This window comes from Vicugna pacos, chromosome 17, assembly GCF_048564905.1.
Source record: "Vicugna pacos chromosome 17, VicPac4, whole genome shotgun sequence".
In the NCBI taxonomy this organism is placed as follows: domain Eukaryota; kingdom Metazoa; phylum Chordata; class Mammalia; order Artiodactyla; family Camelidae; genus Vicugna; species Vicugna pacos.
The window spans coordinates 51146187-51164219 of record NC_133003.1 but is presented as its reverse complement, the minus strand read 5'-3'; the positions used below and the strand labels follow the sequence as shown (position 1 = coordinate 51164219).

At 50.6% G+C, this 18033-nt stretch overlaps 1 protein-coding gene across 3 annotated transcripts in view; it reads right to left on the bottom strand.

Moving 5' to 3' along the window:
* Nucleotides 1–18033, bottom strand: part of SYN2 (synapsin II) — a 154079-nt gene that overhangs the window by 7617 nt on the left and 128429 nt on the right. For all 3 annotated transcript variants that reach the window (XM_072941872.1, XM_072941875.1, XM_072941873.1), the window contains exons 8-10: nt 15040–15114; nt 14480–14582; nt 13028–13177 (exon numbers count right to left, since the gene is read on the bottom strand). In XM_072941872.1, the coding sequence (XP_072797973.1) occupies nt 13028–13177; nt 14480–14582; nt 15040–15114 (328 nt within the window). The remainder of the gene's footprint in view (nt 1–13027; nt 13178–14479; nt 14583–15039; nt 15115–18033) is intronic.

The window sequence follows — 18033 nt, the reverse complement described above, 5'->3', positions numbered from 1 at the left end:
GACAAAAATGCAAAAGAGATAAAAACAAAACTCCAAGCAGATTCCAAAGAGAAACCCTGTGGTTCTGTGGCACGACTGAAGCGGGATCCGGTGGGATCTGGTGGGATCCAGTGGGATCTGGCCCAGAGGTTTCTGCTTCAAAGGGATTCTCAGCCTCTGGGGTATTGTGGGGGCCTAGGAGTAGGCCGTCTGGGGCTTAGAACCACTCTGACAGTGTCCAAGACCTCCTCCACCTCTTTTTCATTTCACTCCCTTGGAGACGTTCTTTCTAGAAGCTTTGAGTCTTCTAACTGCATCTAGTTCCTTCTCAGGGGCTGCCTGGTGTCCAGCTCCCTGTTGTACCCACAGGTCCAGCTTCCCGAGGGAAGGATCAGCACCAAACTCCAGGGAGCGGCGGGAGAGCCAGCGGGGGCTGGACCAGGTAACTAGCCTAGACTTGGCTCGCTTCTCCTGTGGCGTTAACTCCAGGGTGGGATCAGCTCTGGGGCTGACTCAGGGGTCAGAGCCACTCTTTGGGCTGGGCTGGAACTCCCACAGGGAGGGACTTGAAGGAGGGGGCAGTCTTTTGTTTCCCAGAACCCTCCTTACCCAGAGGGAAGGAGTAAGAAGTTAATGTTTGCAAAAGTGCTCAAGGTCAAGCTGTTTTTCCCTCTCAAACAGCATAATTGCGTTTTGCCCAACAACAGGGCTCCGGTCCCAGGGTTCCTCTCCTCCCAGCTGCGATTCTGATTATGCCCCGGCAGGATCAAAGGTGCATGTGACTTCAGTTTGTCTAACATTTGCACTGAAGGCGGTGAGCATTTGGAGCTTGAATTTAGCACAGGGGAAATGCTCTGTGAGGCCTGAGGGCGGCCAAGTGTGCCGAAGGTGACGTCAAAGAGGGAGCTTCAGGGGCAAGGCTGCGCGACGGCTCAGCCTGTCTTCAGCCTTCTCCCACTTCCTCTTTAGTGCCCCTCTCCCTTGTGACAGGGCCCCCCAGCCCTACTCCCACATTAAAACTGTTCCCCATTCTCATGGGCCTCCAATCTGGCCTTCTGTCTGCCTTCCTGCCTCTTCAGGCCCATTTTCCGCTCCACTACCAGGAGAGCAGAAGCATCGCCCTTTCCAGGGTCATGGTCTTTTAGTGACAGCATTGCACCAAACTGTTCCACTGACAGGATTTTGGAGAGTGGGAGGCAGGGGGCCTTTGAAACGTCCTTCGTGCTGCTGCATCAGAGGGGGCCCATTCCATCCACAATCCTGGCCTCTCACTGGCCACAGCAACAACACCCACATTTCCTTTCCCCTTCTCCAAGGACTTTTGTGGGAGCCACGCAGCTGAGTCTGGCACCGAAACGCCCACACTGTCCAGTCAGCCGTCGAGACCCACCGGTTTCTCTGCCTTGGCCTCTAAGACTCACCAGCTTCTCTTGCCCAGCTCTGGTCAGGGCTATGTCAGTTCTTGTGCGGGCTGCTAGGAGCAGTCTCCCAATTCTTTAGTGTCTGCTCTCTCCAGTCTCTCGTCTGCATACTTATGCTCCTCCTAAACGCCTTCTCCAATTGTGTCCCTTTCCTGCTCTAAGTGGCTCATAGCTAACATTAGATATGTGCCAGGTAACAGGATGGACAGCTTAACGCAGTATTTCCCTTTAAACCTCACAGCCGCTCTGTGAGGTAGATGTATTATAAACATACCTAATTTCTAGATCAGGAAACAGGCCCAACTAAGCCAGGTCATTTGCCTGGGGCCATAGAGGGCTGGCCAGTGCAGCTGGCGTGCTGGCCCAGGCAGTCTGACCTTCTCTGCCAATCGTCTACCAGATGACATCAGCACGGTTGGCCTGGCCCTCGTAGCCTTCTTTCTCCCTCCTGTTGTAAACACATCCACTCCTTTATTCTCCAGTCTAGGCCACTCTAATGTTTATGCTAAGTACCCTCCAGAAATGCCCTTTGTCCTTTCCTACTAATCCAATCCAACATCCTGGAGGTCTAAGTCAGATTCCAGCCCATCCATGAAATCTCTCCTCTGACTGCCAGCTCAGTTGTGATCTCCTCTCTGAAATCCTGTAATAGACTTGGTAGACGCAGGACTACTGAAGGGGCGTGTGTAGTGCTGTGCTGTCTTGTTGTCCAGAAGACGGAGATGATGCTTCTAAGAAGACTGCCAGGTCCTTGAGGGCACAGACTCTGTGCCTTCATCTCTCATGAAGTCCTAATGATTACAGTGCCCATTTTTTTTTTCAGAGAAAAATTGGGATATACGGCCTGATATGGGAACTATTTATTAAAAAGGTAAAATAGTTAAAATCAAGAATATTTTGGAAAATTTAAGATGGTCATCATTTGGCCAATGTTACCAAGCACAGGGCTGAGCGTGTACGAGGTCCTTCCTAAGTGCATATTAGATACACAACACGCAACATCAACGAGATCCAAAACAGAGTGAAGTCTTTTAAGAGGAAAATGCTGTTAAACCACAGATGTTAAACTACATTGTGTTTGGTGTCAACTGTGGTGAGCAGCTCTGAAAATGCTCGGGTTAGGGAATGAAACTTGAGGCCTGCTACACGTGCCTGTGTATTAGGCGCAGAAGGTAAGGTCAAAACAAGGCCTCAAAGAAGCAGAAACTGTTTCCATCAAGACTGCGTAAGCCAGTCAAGTTAGAGACACTTTCGGCCCAAGAGTTCTTTCCCACTGTGAGCTCTTCTTTTTATCTTGGCCTGGCTGCACACTACAAGAAAATTCTGCAGGATATAGTGTTTGATAATGGGCGCACAGGATACTGGGGTTGCCTTTTTACCTGAGCTGGGCACCAATCCCACCCTCCTCAATATAAACACCGCCCTCAACACACACACACACACACACACACACACACACACACACACATACACATTGCTGTTGGGTCTCCACTAGTAAGTCTTTTAAGAGTGGCGGAGGAATTTGGGCTTTTGGGTGAGGACAATGTTGGGTTAAATCTAAATCTCCGGCTTACTAGCTTTGTGACCTCGGGCAAGTTATTTCCCGCCTCGGCACCTGTCCTTATTCTAAAGGTTTCTATGACATAAGGTGAGATTATCTATCTATCATCTGTCAATTGATCAATCAATCGATGGAGGTATCTCTAAGCACCCAGCCCTGGCAGGTACCACGTAAGATACGACAGATGACAATACTGGTTAAATTGATGGGGCCCTTTCTTCTGAAGCTCTGTCATTCCCTGAGTCTCATTCTCATGATGGAATACCCCTTTCAGCGGGCTCCCACACCTGGACTTCGGAGACTTTTATTCAGTAGTGAGGGCACAGCCTCCTCCGGGCTCCCTGATAAGCCATCGGTGTCACAGCCTCGCTGCTTGAGAGGGACACTCAGATGAAAGACAGCAAAGCTCATACAGAGTGTGGAGCCACCAGACCGGCTCTTGGTGGGCCCCTCCCCTTGTACCACCGAAAGCTGCCAGTGAACAAGCTCAGACCCTGCTCAAGAACAGCTTGGATGTCCCCCTCCCAGAGAACTGTTACTTTCAGAGATGGTTACAGAAGACCGTGGAGCACAAGGGCGGAACCAGGGCCACTGGGCAAAAGCTCCAGAAAGGTCGACTTTCACTTAAAGGAAGAGCTTCCTGAAGTAAAAACAGTGGACAAGGCTGTCTTAGGAGGTGGATATGTTCATGCAGAGGCTAGAGAACTATCTGCCAAAGAGACTGCAGAGAATATACCTTCATTAGAAGTGGGATAGATTAGATGAACACTACGAGAACCTAGGGTTCCAGGAAACACTTTAAAGATCCCATAGATTAAGCTCTGATGGTAACACTCACAGCGTCAGCCGATAGGGGTAATCACCCTGTGAAGCCTGGCCCTGGCTCCCCTCAGACTCAGAAATAGACAAATGAGACACCCAAGATGAACTGAGACCAAAAGGCCTCTTCCGAAAGCTTTAGGGGAAGAGCTCCCAGAAGCTGTCCTCGGGCTGGAGCCTGGGAATGTGCCTTGGCCACCCTGGTCTGGTGTCTAGGGAGCTTCTCCTGTCCCTGGCCCCACCGAGGCTGTGGACTGAAGACTTCCCAGGGGTTATGGGAGGCGGGAGGAGAGTCCCCCAGGACCATCCCTTGCCAGGCTGAGACTCTCTGGCCCCGCCCAAGAGCCTTCCGTCTGCTGGGGCCGCTATTCCCTGTGGGGTTTGGCTACCATGGAATCTGTCTCCAGTCACCAAGAGCCGCCTGGGATGCCGAATTCCACAGAAGTCTGGCCACTCTGGCGTCACTGCCACAGTCTGGGCAGCAGCCAGCCCACAGCAGGAACCCACGGCCAGGCTGAGCGGCAGCGTTTCCCTTGGGAAGCTGGGCTGACTCAGACAGGTAGGAGTGTGAGGTCTAGTCCTTGTGCCCAGCTGCACACAAAAAGGGGGCAAAACGGCCTTAGCGCAGCAGAAGGAAAATGCCCTGAACAACCCTGTACTCAAGATAGCAAGCTCAGAAGGGCTCAGTGTGTAAAGCTGCTGCCAAAAATTTGCTGCAGCTAGAGGTGCATCAGTGTCCCAGAAAGGGGGTGGTCACGGGCCCACTGCATTTTTGGCTGATAAGCCTCACGAGAGAGGGAGGTACTGGGCACCCACTTTAAGGCAGACGCCAGTGGAATAAAAAGGGTTCGTGAAACAGATGGGTGGTGAGGAATGTGGGAAGGACATCTCTCCTCATGTGACTTGGGGCAAGTTGCTTAATCTCTGAGACTCAGTTTCCCAAACGAGCTGAGTCTGAGGATTAAATGAGGTAACTGTGGAAGCCCCCAGTACTGAGCAGAAGATCGAAGTTAGTCAAATGTAAATTTGATCAAGGTCAAGGGCAGGCGTGGGCAGTGGTGAGCCTCTTGGCGTTAGTGTTTAGGCAGGGCCTGGACATGCTCTTTGTCAGAGATGTTTGCAGACTGCAGGCAGGTGACTTCACAGGCTCTGGGCTTCCATTACATCCTTCGTGTGTGTTTTGGCTCTTGAGGTGCCTGAGGTATGAAACAAGCCCTTCTTAGCTGCAGAATCTCAAGCCCAGCAAGAAGCTGGGGTACCGGGCCTGAGCACAGGTGTCCTGCAGGCACGGGCTCTTGGGGGCTTGGCAAGGAGTGTGTGCTGCTGCTCCCTATCCCAGCTGACTGAACTCATGTCCCATGAGGCTGAGTCCACCGGCGTCAGAGACCAGAGAAGCCAGGGAGGGGACAGCAGGAGAGAGCTGGTGAAGTGTGGAGACGCTGCCAGGCTGGGAGGTTCAGGGTGGCTGGAGGAGGAGCACAGTAAGAGTTTCCCCACTGCAGGGTCACAGGACCAGCTCTCTCCATTCTTACCGACCCTGTGCTTTGGGGGGAGCATCAAAAAGGCACAGTGCGGGGTATTACAGCAGAGCGTTCCTGGAACTGGGGACCAGAAGATCCAACTCTCCTGCGTATAAGCTGTGTGACTTTGGACAAATCATTTCTGTTCCCTTTGCTGATATGTAAAACAGGGAAAGAAATACCAGCTGAAACCATCTCACAGAGGGTTGTAAAGCTGTGCTTTGTAGACCATAAAGTGCCAGGCAAGGTAATGACATGAGCATCATTACTATTATTTTGGGAGTAATAAATATCAATCCAAAGGAATGCAGCTTTAACGGTAGGATTTCACGCATCAGTGGAGAAGACACTGTTGAGCGGCTTCCTGCTACCTGGTGTACAGCAGCTCAGGGAGGGAGGGGCAGGGTGTGGGTTCTGGGCTAGGCTATGTCATGCCTTCCGTGTATCACCGACTTGTTCCAGCAAGGTCCCTGAAGATGCAGTAAAGTCATTTTGAAAACAGTAAATGTTAGCTCTTGAGCTGATTGGAAAGCAAATCACTGGTCTGGGAGAGAAACCAAGCCTACGGATGAGGGTTTGCGGGTTTTGGCCAAAGGCACCTTTAACTTGCCAGCCTGTGGCCGTCAGCGGACCAGCTGGGAGAGAGGAGCTCCTATCTGAGGTCCCAGCAGGATGGGAAGCTGAGGAAGGAAAGACATTGAGTGACTCAGTTCTTGAGAGTCGCTGGCCCGAGTCCAGCTGCCCCCACCACGGAGGAAAGCCTGTGCTTGCTCAGCACATCTGAGACAGGAAACTGGGAAAGGGTCTCAGGGTCTGGCCCCAGGAAAGAGGCCAGGCCAAGCTCCTTGCCGGTCACGCCTCAGAGCTATTCTGATCAGCTCCCCAGGCCCTGCGCCCCCGGTCCAGGACCCCAGGGGGAATGAGGCAGCAGGAAGGAATGTGGTTGGGAGGTTGAGGTTCAGTCAGAGCAAAGGGGACGGCATGTTTTCAGGCACCTCGGGACCTCCCTGGGATCACTCCTGCAGTCACCAGTGCCCACCTCCCTACTTCTGGAAGGTTATAAAAGGTGCCCAAGGATGTGCCCCTCCTCCTTTCGTGAGGGCAATTGCTGCTCCGAGGGAGAACTCATCTCGGGGACTGAAGCCCCCCCCACAATCAGTGATTTCCTAAGAACACAGGGAATGTCCCATAGGGGCAGTCCATGGGACCTATGGGGGCCCTGAGGCCAGGTCACCCGAGGTCAGAATGTCAGCTACAAGTGATTAAAGATGTCCCTTAAAAGTTAAGACAGCCCCAAAATAGTCAGTTTCCCTTAAGAGTCTATTAAGGGATGTGGTCACTAGTGACTTTATCTGAACCTGCCTCAAATCTCACATTTTCAGCGTATACTCACTGGGAACAAATTCCCTGAAGTAGCCCTGCTGTGGGAAGCAGGAAGGCCTTTCTTTGTCTGAAACTAACTTCTGTGAAGCTGAGTGAAGCCCTCTCAGTCCCGAGTTTGGGGTCTGAGTTGTGTGTCCTCCCTAAATGCATGGCCCTTAAGACTCCAAGAAACCCCTCCTCAACCTTGGTCTCCTACTCAAGAGACTTCATCTTTTTGAGCTTTGTAGCTGGAAAGATGTGGCTGGAAATATTTTTGAGTATCTCTTTAGACCACAGCCAGTGAAAAAGAACGTGCATAGTGTGCCACCAGAGGCCAGAGGCTGGGGGTTATTAGGCCTCAGTCCTTCAATTGGGAACGCCATTACCGCCTTCCCCAGGTCTGTGGCGAGCACACATCTCGAATCACACTATCTCGGGTCTGAAAGCAGATTTTTCAAAAGCTGCCCGTTCCAACAACCCAAGCCCCCAGCCCAGCCTTTCACAATGTCCCTGACAAGTGGCCTGGACAGCAGCAGTGACGCGGTGGCCACACAGTACTTTCCTAAGCGCCCACCCTCTCTCGGCATTGGAGACTTTACTCACGTCTTCTAGTGGGTTTGCCTTTGGCAGCAGCTCTGTGCCAGGATAGCTGTCAGGGAGCCGAAGATACTGAGTCACGGGCTCCTTGAGACTTAATGCTACTCCCCGGGGCCCTGCTGCTATAGAACAGATCTGTCAAATGCCCCAACCCCAGGCGTCTCTGTTCTGAGCACCTTCCAAGTAGTGTTCATCCTCATTATGCTGTGACCCTCAGACTGAGAGCAATACTGGAGGTGTGTCTGGTCAGCTTAAGGTTGGGAAGAGCCTCATCTTTCTCCTAGACACATTATGTGTGATAATGTTTCCAAAGGCTGAATCCTAGAATTACTCCCATAGGTCCTGAAATCCCTTCATTATCAATTCAGCCCTCTGGCTCCAGAAGGTTTTACAGGAAAATTAAAAGGGGAGCTGTGAATGGGAAAAGAAAACAGATTATCCCTATGATGTATGAAGCAGCGTACCAGGAAGCTACCCTCCGGGCATGACTGGGAAGATTTGTTCACCTCCTTCCCAGGCGTCTCAGGAGCAGCATACACTTCTCCAGCGCCCCAGGGAGTAGGGCCCAGCTCAGACCCCAGAGACAGACCCCAGAGGCAGTGAATGTGAGGGGATGGGAGGGCAGGCGGACAGGGAGGAGGTTCTATAGGTACACAGCCTGGAGGCTTTGGCCGCCACTGGCCACCAGGTGTCACTGCCACCTTGAGAACAGTCTCCTAAAGCACTCCAGAGCCCACGGAGAAGTGCGTCACCTGTCCTGGCGAACTCTCAGGGCGACCCCAAAGCCAGCAGTCCAGACAGGCTGAGGCCAAGCTGCCATCAGCCAAATAAGGCTTTGCCACGCACCTCCCAGCTTTCAGTGACTCAGTCAGTGCCTCTCACAGCTCCACTCCTGTTCCTCTGGACTGGACACAGAGCTGGCCTGGGCCCACCCCGACGACTCTGCTATTTGTTTTCTGTAGTTAATCCTCCTTGGGCTACTGAGCTGACTGACAGCAAGGTAAGGGGTGCCCTCTACTCCCCTCCCCCTGCCCCCAGCCTCCTTTGGGCAGTCTTCTAGCTCCAAGAAATGAAAGCTCTAACAGGGGGACTGCAGGCCAGGCCAGAGATGGAGAAGGAGAGAAAGGTAGACAGATGGCTCAGCATCCGTCTGTCCGGGGCCCAACCTAGAATACTGGGCAAGAAGCAGCGTCTGCAGCTTGTGACTCAGGCCAGAAGCTCTTGCAGCCTGAGCTCCTGGGGCCACAGAAGCAAGAGGCCAGCGAGAGGGGCCTGAGTGTGAGGAGTGGACCGTGAGCTCGTGGCAGCACCTAAGGGCTCAGTTTGCCACCCAGTGTCCTGGCTGGGTCCCCAGGGACCCCCAGATGACACGCTCTGGGTTACATCTCTCCGCCTGGACTCCACCAAAACCGCTCATAGGATCCTGACACCAACTCTGATATGCTGCTGGGGCTGCTGAAGACACTCCTGCTGGGAACTCACCCAACAAATACGACTGCAAAAAGCAGACAGGCTGGGTTGTGTTACTGCTGTTGGGCTTTTCTGCGCACGACTGACTGTGCCGGGCAGACCATGCCCGCCCCTCCCGTGTGCACCAGATGCTGGCTACTCTGCGAGGCCCGAGACACACAGCAGTGAACAAGTCCCTCCTCTGGAGGAGCTCAAATTCCAGTGGAAGGGACAAGGAGACACTCAGATGAGAATGACCTTGGCTGACAGCAAGTACTGTGCAGAAAATTAAAAAGGGATGGGAGTGGGAGCCAGTGCTAGTGGCAACTTTGGACTGGGTGGTTGAGAAGATCGCAGTTACACAGTCATAAAGTCAGAGAGACGCTGCGGCTGACGCAGAGGCCCTTTCCGGGGTAGCGAGGGCGCAGAGAGCATGAGCCAGGATGGTAGAGGGGCACCTCATTTATCACTGTGGCCCTAAGTCTGTTACCTAATTTTAAGCACGTATTTTGGGCTAGGCCTGTGCTAGTCAGTAGAAACACAGATGAATAAGGCATCCAAGTATTTGAGAAACATTTGCTAAATTAATTTAATTATGTATGTCACAAAGAATTTGGCCTTGCCCAAAGAGAGATTTGGCCTTTGTTCACAACACACCCCCCTGGGAAGTAGCCGCTAAACTCTGGAAATTTCCTGAGTGATTGGAGGCGTGTTTTTGTTATTCATGGTGGGGACCCTCAGACCACACCTAATGGGGTATGACCATGAGGTGACTCCTGGTGGGCCCCTGGAGGAAGGGGGGCCCTGTGGTATTAGACCCACCTAAGGAGGGGGGAGTTGGAGACCAAGTTCGATCAGGCGATCAATCAAGCAAGCAAGCCTACAAAATGAAACCACAATAAAAGCCCTGAACACTGAAATTCAGGTGAGCTTCCCTGGTTGGCAATACTCTGGGTGCCTTGTCACATACGGATGCCAGAAGATAGTGTACCCCAAGGACAACAGGAGCTTTGTGTGGGAACCCTCCCAGACTCTGCCCTATGCATCCTCCTTTGGCTTATTTTTGATCTGTATCCTTTCCCATAATACACCTGTGAGTATAATTGCTTTCGGTAAGTTCTGTGAGTCCTTCCAGAGAATTATCGAATGTGAGGATGGTCTGGGGAACTATCCGAACTTCCTGTTGTTTCAGGAGTGAGGGCAGCCTTGTGGAGGACTGTACCTTCAGACTTTGCAGCGGGCTGATGCCAGGTTTCATGGGACCTTAGAATTGAAAAGGATCTAGAGATCATCTAATCCAATTCCATTTTACAGGTGAGGAAACAGGCCTAGAGTGGGAAGTGACTTACCCTCGGTCACATAATGCTATGGCAGAGTGGGACTAGCCCCTGAGTGTCCTGACTCCCAGCACGTGTACTTTTCACAAAATCCTGCTGTAACTTCAAATGTGATGATCAGCAGAGAAACGCTTATCCTGGAGCCGGACTGGCTTTGCTACCAGGAGTGTTTGCAGGCGTCCCTCTACTTAGGGAAGCGCATTGCTACCAGGTATCCTGCCTTGACTCTGACAGATTTCTCTTTAAAATATTTAAGCTGCAATATTTAATGTTTACAAAGTAAAGGACTTTATATGAAAGAAGAACCAAAGCTTTCATTGTGTGGAGACATTTTTTTTCTTGTTTTGGTAAATTCTCTGTTACTGAACATTTAGGTTTCAGATGTCATTTTCATATAACCTAAATTTTATTGCTAGAAGAGATCTTAATGATTTCTTGGTTCAAACTCTTCATTTTACACACACAGACGCTGAGGCACAGAAATTGGAAATCTACCCCAGGTGACCTGGTGAGTCAGGGGCAAGGACGAGTTGAACTCAATCTCCTGACTCGCTGCGTAGCCTTCAGTCTAGCCAGAATGACTTCCCCGTAGGAGGCTGAGAGAGTGTTGCACACATTTATAAAAGCACTTAAGGGGCCCTCACAGAATCCCAGAGCGGCCCATTTTTGTTTCTCTTGTCTGGGCAGTGTCAGGCTCTCTTACTCGGTCAAAAACTCTTTAAGCAGCTACCAAATAGTCTCCATATTTCTCAGGGGTAAAGCAGGAAAGGGGACTGAGTCTTCCTCTAGAGCAGGAGTGAGCGGTAATCTGCCAGTCCCGTCACTGGGGACAGTGTGGGCGAAAAGGCAACACTAAAACTCAAATGCCTTGATTCCGTCAGATTTACAACATCATAAAATCTACTGCAGGCCTGATATTACTTTAACCAGGAAAATGTTTTTATCATGTCTAGTTAAACACAATATTTAAATAATGGGCTGGTGTCTCTCACAAGCAATTAAGCTGTGTTTTCCTCATTACCCAACCGTAATTCTCTAGTGACCACATTCCTGATGTGCAGGGACAGAATCTTGCACTTGGTCAGAGGCCCAACACAGCATGAGCCATGTAGAGAAGGAGGGACACACACAGAGCTCGTCAGGGCAACATCCCGCCGCACGGGGCTACGCTCACAGAGCGTCAACATCGTCAGCCCAGAGGCTCCCATTAATGCAGCATCAGTTGGGATGAAAGAATTCTGCTCAAAGAGATTTTTAAAGCGCAAAAGGTATTTAGATGTCATCTTACATTATGTGGGGGGTGGAGGGTAAAGATCCAGAGAGGAAACTGGCTGACCAAAGGCCCTACAGTTTTATTTCAGTGATTTTCTACAGAAATACTTAGATATTATGTTTTTAGTGTTCTTAAACAGAATTTGGAATACTGACTAAAATGTAGCCCTCTCCTGATGGTTCAAGCCCATTGTTATGAATGTGAACTATGCCTCTAGTCTACGATTCTGAGACATTCAAATGATGAGAAGATACACGTGGAGTTATTTGCTACTATACTAAATAATCCAGACTACTTTGTACTGCTTTTTTCCTCTCCCACTCCTTTTCTTCTTTTTTTCGATTAAAAAAAATTATTGGGGTGGGAGGTAATTAGGTTTATTTATTTATGTCTTTATTTAAACAGAGGTACTGGAGATTAAACCTAGGACCTTGTTCCTGCTAAGCACTGAGCTATATACCCTCTCCCCTTTCCTTCTTTCTTACTAAAAGATTTCAAGCATCTAATTACTTAGTTTCTGACTGCAGTATAATCCCAGTGAGGCACCGATCTTCAGGAAAGCGAGTGATTGTAGCCTAAGGCTGTAAGGAGCCCACACTGAGGGTGCTCACTTGTGAAGTAATACAGGGAACCTCAGGTGAGTGTTTACGATGTACTGTCCATATTTTAGGTTATTTACTTCATTTGATCCTCATAACAAACCCTAAAAGTAGGTGCTATTGTTCAGACCTCTCCTCTTCCAAGGTCACAAAGCCAGCAGATGGAGGGTCCAGGATTCAAACTTGAGTCGTCCTTGCTTCAAAGCCCACACCTGAGTCACTATTCTGTTCCACCTTCCCAACTCTTTGAAGTAGGGTCATGAAAGAGATTGCTGAGAGACCTTCCTTTACAAGGGAAAAAACATGAGTCCTAGAAAAAGCAGCAACTTCCCCCAAAGTCACACAGGTGTTTAGACAAAGAGCTAGAAGAGGACTCAGTTCCTGGATTCACTGTCCTAAGTTCTTGCTGCTCCATTATACCCTTGTTCAGCGGAGAGAAGAGTTTGGGGATATTTTTGAAAAATAAGCTACCTCCTAGATGGGACGAAGGTCCCTCCGGCCCAGGGTCCCTGATTTTCTTTGGCCCATTCGAGAGCCACAGGGCCTGAGGTTCTACAAAAACATCAGTGTGGATACCCCGCTAGACTCGCGGCTGGAATTGTGTCACTGTGAATGTGACTGGTCACGAGTCACACGCCACAGTCAACTGAAGAAAGCTGCCTCCTCTCCCTCAGGAAGGAAAGCAGATTTCTCATAAACACCCTCCTTTCTCTACAAATGTGGCAGATGCCTCACCAGCAGGTCCTGAGAGGTCTGACCCAGCCCTTCCTCAGAGACCTCCCATTTAAAAGCAGGAGCATCCTGAGTCCCAGGGGAAACTGGTTCTGGTTCCCTGGGGACTTTAAGCTCAGAGGGGAGCGATCCAGAACTCCATCCCTGGACAGTTCTATAGCTGATCGTGCGGACTGCTAACAAGAAGGCTCCTGTGAGAGGTGGTGGAGGGTCATGAGGCCTCCAGACGGGAGGGGAGGGAACAGCGGGAGGGGAAAGACCTCCGAGATCCCATCCAGGCCTGTGGGTCTCTGTCCTCTGCTCCGTCCTGGAGCCTCCACAGGCTAGAGCAGTGGGCTTGGGAATGGGTCTTGCTCTCCTGGTCTCTTCCCTGCTTACCTGTGGCTGCTGGGTGGTTAAGGGCCTCTGAGGAGACAGGACAGGGGTTCTGGACAGCAGCTGGTTCATCTTGCTGATGACCAGTTCGGTGATGAGTTGTCTGTCCTCCACCTGGTGTTCCCCAATCAGTGGCATACTGCAGTCCATGACCTGGCGAGGGTTGGAAACATCAACCTTGGTCTTTCAGAATAAGCAGGGCTTTTGCCAGCAGAGTCAGGTTGGAGGAGAAGGTGGTACTTCTAATTTCAGCTGGAAGCATGATCCTTCGCATAAATAGGCCCTTCATCCCCTTCTCCTGCAAATCGTTGCCTTGGGCCTCCCCCTACCTTCACCCAGGCCAGGGATCAGTGAGACTTCAGTCTGGTACTAAAGGTGGTGGGGAGAGGGAGCAAGCAAGGAGAGTGCACCCCAGCTCTGAGGCCTGCAGGCAGGGGTGCAGGGACACAGGGAGGCCACTCCCTTAACTCTGGTGAGGAGCAGGCAGTTTTCATCTCTGTGACTTTTCACCCACACGGTCTCTGTCCCCACACACTCTGCCCATTAAGTGACGAGACTGCTGCCTTTGCTTGTGACCTGGGATACCTTCTCTTTTCACCTCCAATCCTGGTTTTTCCTGTACCTCAAGGTCCAGATCAATGCCCTCCTCCTTTAGGAAGTGTCTGCCTGCCCAGGGTCATAGACTTTGTAGTCCAACTCTCTCGTTCAAGGAGGAGACAACTGAGGCCCACCCAGAGCGAAGAGATAAGACCATCCAGGAGGCTACACGCCAAGCAGCCCATGGAATAGGTTCCGCACCCACTTTGGGCTCCTGACATTAACTCTCTGATACCACCAACTCCAGGCAAAGAGCCTCTTCTGCTTCCAGGAAGACTAGGTGGCAATGTGTATGAAGGACCCATACAGCCACTGACTCTCCCTTTAATACGGGAAAAGACTGAAGTTGTGCTGGAGGCCCAGGCTGAGTCAAGTGTCTCCCAGGCTGAGAGGTGTTAAGGAGAATCTCCTGCACCCAGGAGACCTGAATTCTAGCCCAGGCTGAGACACTGATTCACTCTGTGGCCTTGGGCAAACGCTTAAGGTGTCAGGCCTCCATTTTCTCCCTGGCAAAAGGAGCAGATTGGACCGAATGATGCCCAAGGCCAGCTTCCTGAGATCAAGAATGGCAAGATTGCTAGTCTTCCCAGGGAAATGGCAGGCTGGGACCCAGGAACCCAGGTCTGGCATCTCTTTCACAAGGTGTGGGTCAGCCCAGCTGGTTGGAAACAAAAGCTCCCCGCCGGCAGATGTGTTTTGCGGTGCACATCCCCTGGTTGTGTCATCTAGGACCTCCTCGCGGCCCAGGAGACCCTACCTGAATGCAGTCCAGGCTGCCCACATAGTTCTCAAGCCAAAAGCTTGGCCTCCAGCCTGGAAGGCTGTCTCCTACTGAGATACTCCTTGGGCCAGACTTACCTCAAAAATGTAGTCTTTCCCATCTTTGCCATGTACAGCTTTGACAGCACAGATGTCCAGGCCACCAAACATCTCAGAGCAGGTGTCCACCCACAGCTTGTACCTGGAGGGGATGGGAAGGGGTTCCGAGGCTGGGGCATTAGCTCCTGTCAAACCTGTTGGCTGCCTCCACATCCCGCAGCCTCCCTCCCCAGCCCTCCCGCTGTCCATCCCCATCAAGCACGGTGCCTTACTGATGTGCCCTCCCACTTTGCTCTCCAGATCCTACCCGTCTTCCCAGGCTCAGAGCAGGGCTCCTCTACTCTAGGTAGCCTTCCTTGGCTACTCCAGCCCAGGGTAAGTCCTCCTTTCATGGAGTTTCTATGGTATTATTGGCCTTTATCTCCATAATTTAGCACATAACCCAGTCCTGCCTGATCTTGTCAGCAGGGTGCGTGGGCCTTCGTGTTCCACCATGTCCTGCCTGATTAGAAGCTCCCTCTGGCCAGGGCTCATTTCTTACACCTCTTCATCTACGGAAGCCTGCCCCTCACCAGGCTGGGACTGACTCTGTCACTCACCTGTCTGACATGGCGATCTGCTCCAGCATCGCAGAGCCAGTGTTGGTCTTCCAGTTCCCTGAGATCGACGTCCTCCTACAACAAGGTCCCGCCAGGACAGAACAGTCAGCCGCACCAGCAAGAGGAGGGCATGAAGCTTTCCAGAATTTTCACCCATTCCTGCTTTCCCTGGCTGCTGTCCCACCAATAGCCCAGGGGCCTGCCTGCTGAGCCCAGAGCCTGGCTGCCTCTGCCGCATCCCCACCTGCAATGCTCACCTCCTTTCTACGAGAGTCTGGCCCTCTGGCTCTGGCTCCAGGGGGCATTCCCTGGCATTTTCAACCAGATGAGCACTTGATTCCCTTAGACTGCCTAGAGGACTCTGCCTGTACCTCACTTAAAATCCTACGTCTACTTTTTACTTTAGTTATTTGAGCTGAGTCTTCTGTCCACGAGTCTACAAACCACTTGAGGGTATAAACTGTGTCTTATATTCCCAGCAGCCTACCATCTTGGTGTACATGAATGGAATTCTACTGGTTCTGGAAATACCCTCAGGGCTCCTGTGAACATCTCTCAATGGCTTCCTTACTAGCTCACTTACTCATTTCCTCAACAGTTACTTCTGAGGTCCTAACGGTATTAGCAATGTGATCGCACAAGTCAGGGACCCTCTTCAGGCTTAGGCTGCCTCATCCATCAAATGGAGCTGATGGACTCAGGTCACCAACCTTTTCTCTTCCATGCCCTCTGCACCTCCATCTGTGAGCGTGTGTTAGAGTCAACCATTCGTGGACTAAACAGGAGGTGGATGACCTGGTTTCTGGTTCTGGATTTGCTCTTGACTGGCTGGGCGACTGTAGGTGAATCCCTTCACCGCTCTGAGCCTCCCTTATTCCGGCGTAAACATGAGGATCCACTGATACAGTTTTAAGTAAACTGTAAAACACCCCAAATATGTTTTTTAAATTATGAGTCTTCACTCAGACAAGGTCAAGAGGAAGGGGATGGTCTGGGGGCAGGGAAGCCCTGCTCAACCCCTGACAGAGCGTCACCTGCCATCCTCATCACTCCTTGCTACTGGAGACTGGATGATGCGCTGCAGTTCCCAGGGCCAGTCAAGAGCATATCCAGAACCAGAAACCAGGTCATCCTCTCCAGAGATCTGATTCCAGACACTGAGAATCCGAGACACACAGCCACTTCTTCAGAGCCCTGAGGCGGCCCAGAGTCAACTGCTGTGGTAATAACAACGCCTCACATGTGTACAGTACTGACTACCCTCCAGGGTTCTTCCTCCCCAACCCCTCCCCAGAGCCTCCCTGCAAACCCCCTGCTGTAAGCAGCTGGGATTCTTGCCCCCACTTAACACACAAGGAGATTAAGATTCAGGAAGGTTAGATGACTTGTCCAAGATTGTCTATCCAGTCAAAGGAGACACAAGATAAAAACCCAAGACTCTTGGTTCCCTCGTGGAGCTCCACCTTCCTTGCACTCCCCACCTAGTTCAGAAAAAACAAACTAACAGCTGAGTGGCTTGCAAAATATGCATAGAAACACAAAGACAGATCATAGTAAAAATAACGCTGTCTTGCTAACACTGGTGGTTCACAGGTGTTCCTCTGACCAGGCTGGGCTCCTCAAGGACGCGGGAGAGAGTTGCCCACTTCCCCGTCCCAGCGCAAGGCCACCATACATAATAGGGCCTCAGAAACTTGGCGTGAGTAATAATGATGTCGCGCATATTTTATGCAGGGGCACAGATCTGTGCAGGCTACCTGGGGTGTCTGGGAGGGAAGGGGCCACCGGGCAAGGACTAGGGGAGAGGGGAAGACTCAAACCATAGCTCGGCTACTGCCAGGTTTGTTCCTTCTTCTGAGAGTCAGAGGACGGCCAAAAGTTTGGGGAAGAGGAGCTGGGAGGGCCTAAACTTCCCCCAAACCACGGACTGTCCCTTGCAAACAAAAAAGTAAGTAAATGTTTTCCAAAGCTGCTCTGGTCCCCCACCCTTCATAGTTTTGGGGGATTCCCTTTTCTTATGCTTCATTTAAATTGTTCTAAGAAACCCCAAACTTTAAAGAGGTGGTGGCTCCTTTTAAGCATCAAGACACTCTTGCTCCACTGTCATAAACACTTTGTGTTTATTTAGGGGATTTTAGAACTAAAGGTTAGGAAATCTGCTTTCCTAGGTCCTGAACTTACCGACTTCTCTGCTTCTTTTACCTAGTTTCTACAGTGGTCTTTTAAATCATTGTCTTACATTGTGCACAACTGTATTTTATATATTGTTTATTGGAATACAGTCAGTTACAGTGTTGTGTTAATTTCTGGTGTACAGCATAGTGATTTCAGTTTTATATATAGAATATGTATTCCTTTTCAGAGTCTTTTTCACTGTAGGCTATTACAAGATATTGAATACAGTTTCCTGTGTTGTACAGTAGGAACTTGTTGTTTAATCTTTTTTAAAAAATTACTTATTTATTTATTTAAATTGACATTGTGCATAATTCTAAAGCAACCCTAAATTATTTTCTGAAGCAGAAAGGCTATATATTAAAAATTATACATTTTATGAAAGTAGGAATCTGGTCAATGCAGATAAAAACGATCCTTGCTTCAGTTCTCCACAAGGGCTCTTTCCGCATATCACTGGGCACCTGCTGCTGCTGCTGCTGCTGCTGCGCAGGGGGGCAGGGATGCAGGGGTGACCCCACCGCCATCACCCAAGGGGCTTGGAGGAGAGTGGTACACTCGCCCCAGCGTGAAAAGGGCAAAACTAGCTGTGTGTGGAGGGTTATGAGAAGAGAGTGCGTGGAAGGGGCTCCTAACTAACTCTGCAGGCAGAGTATAAATAATAAGAAGACAGACCAGGGAAGAGGAGTGGAAATGGATGGGGAAAGGGGAGGGAAGTGGCAAAGACCAAATTCACACATTGTAAATGTTCCTTCTTTGTAAAGAAAGCACTACCATAGATATTTTTAAAAGTGTGTGGTTAATATTTCCAAAATTGGA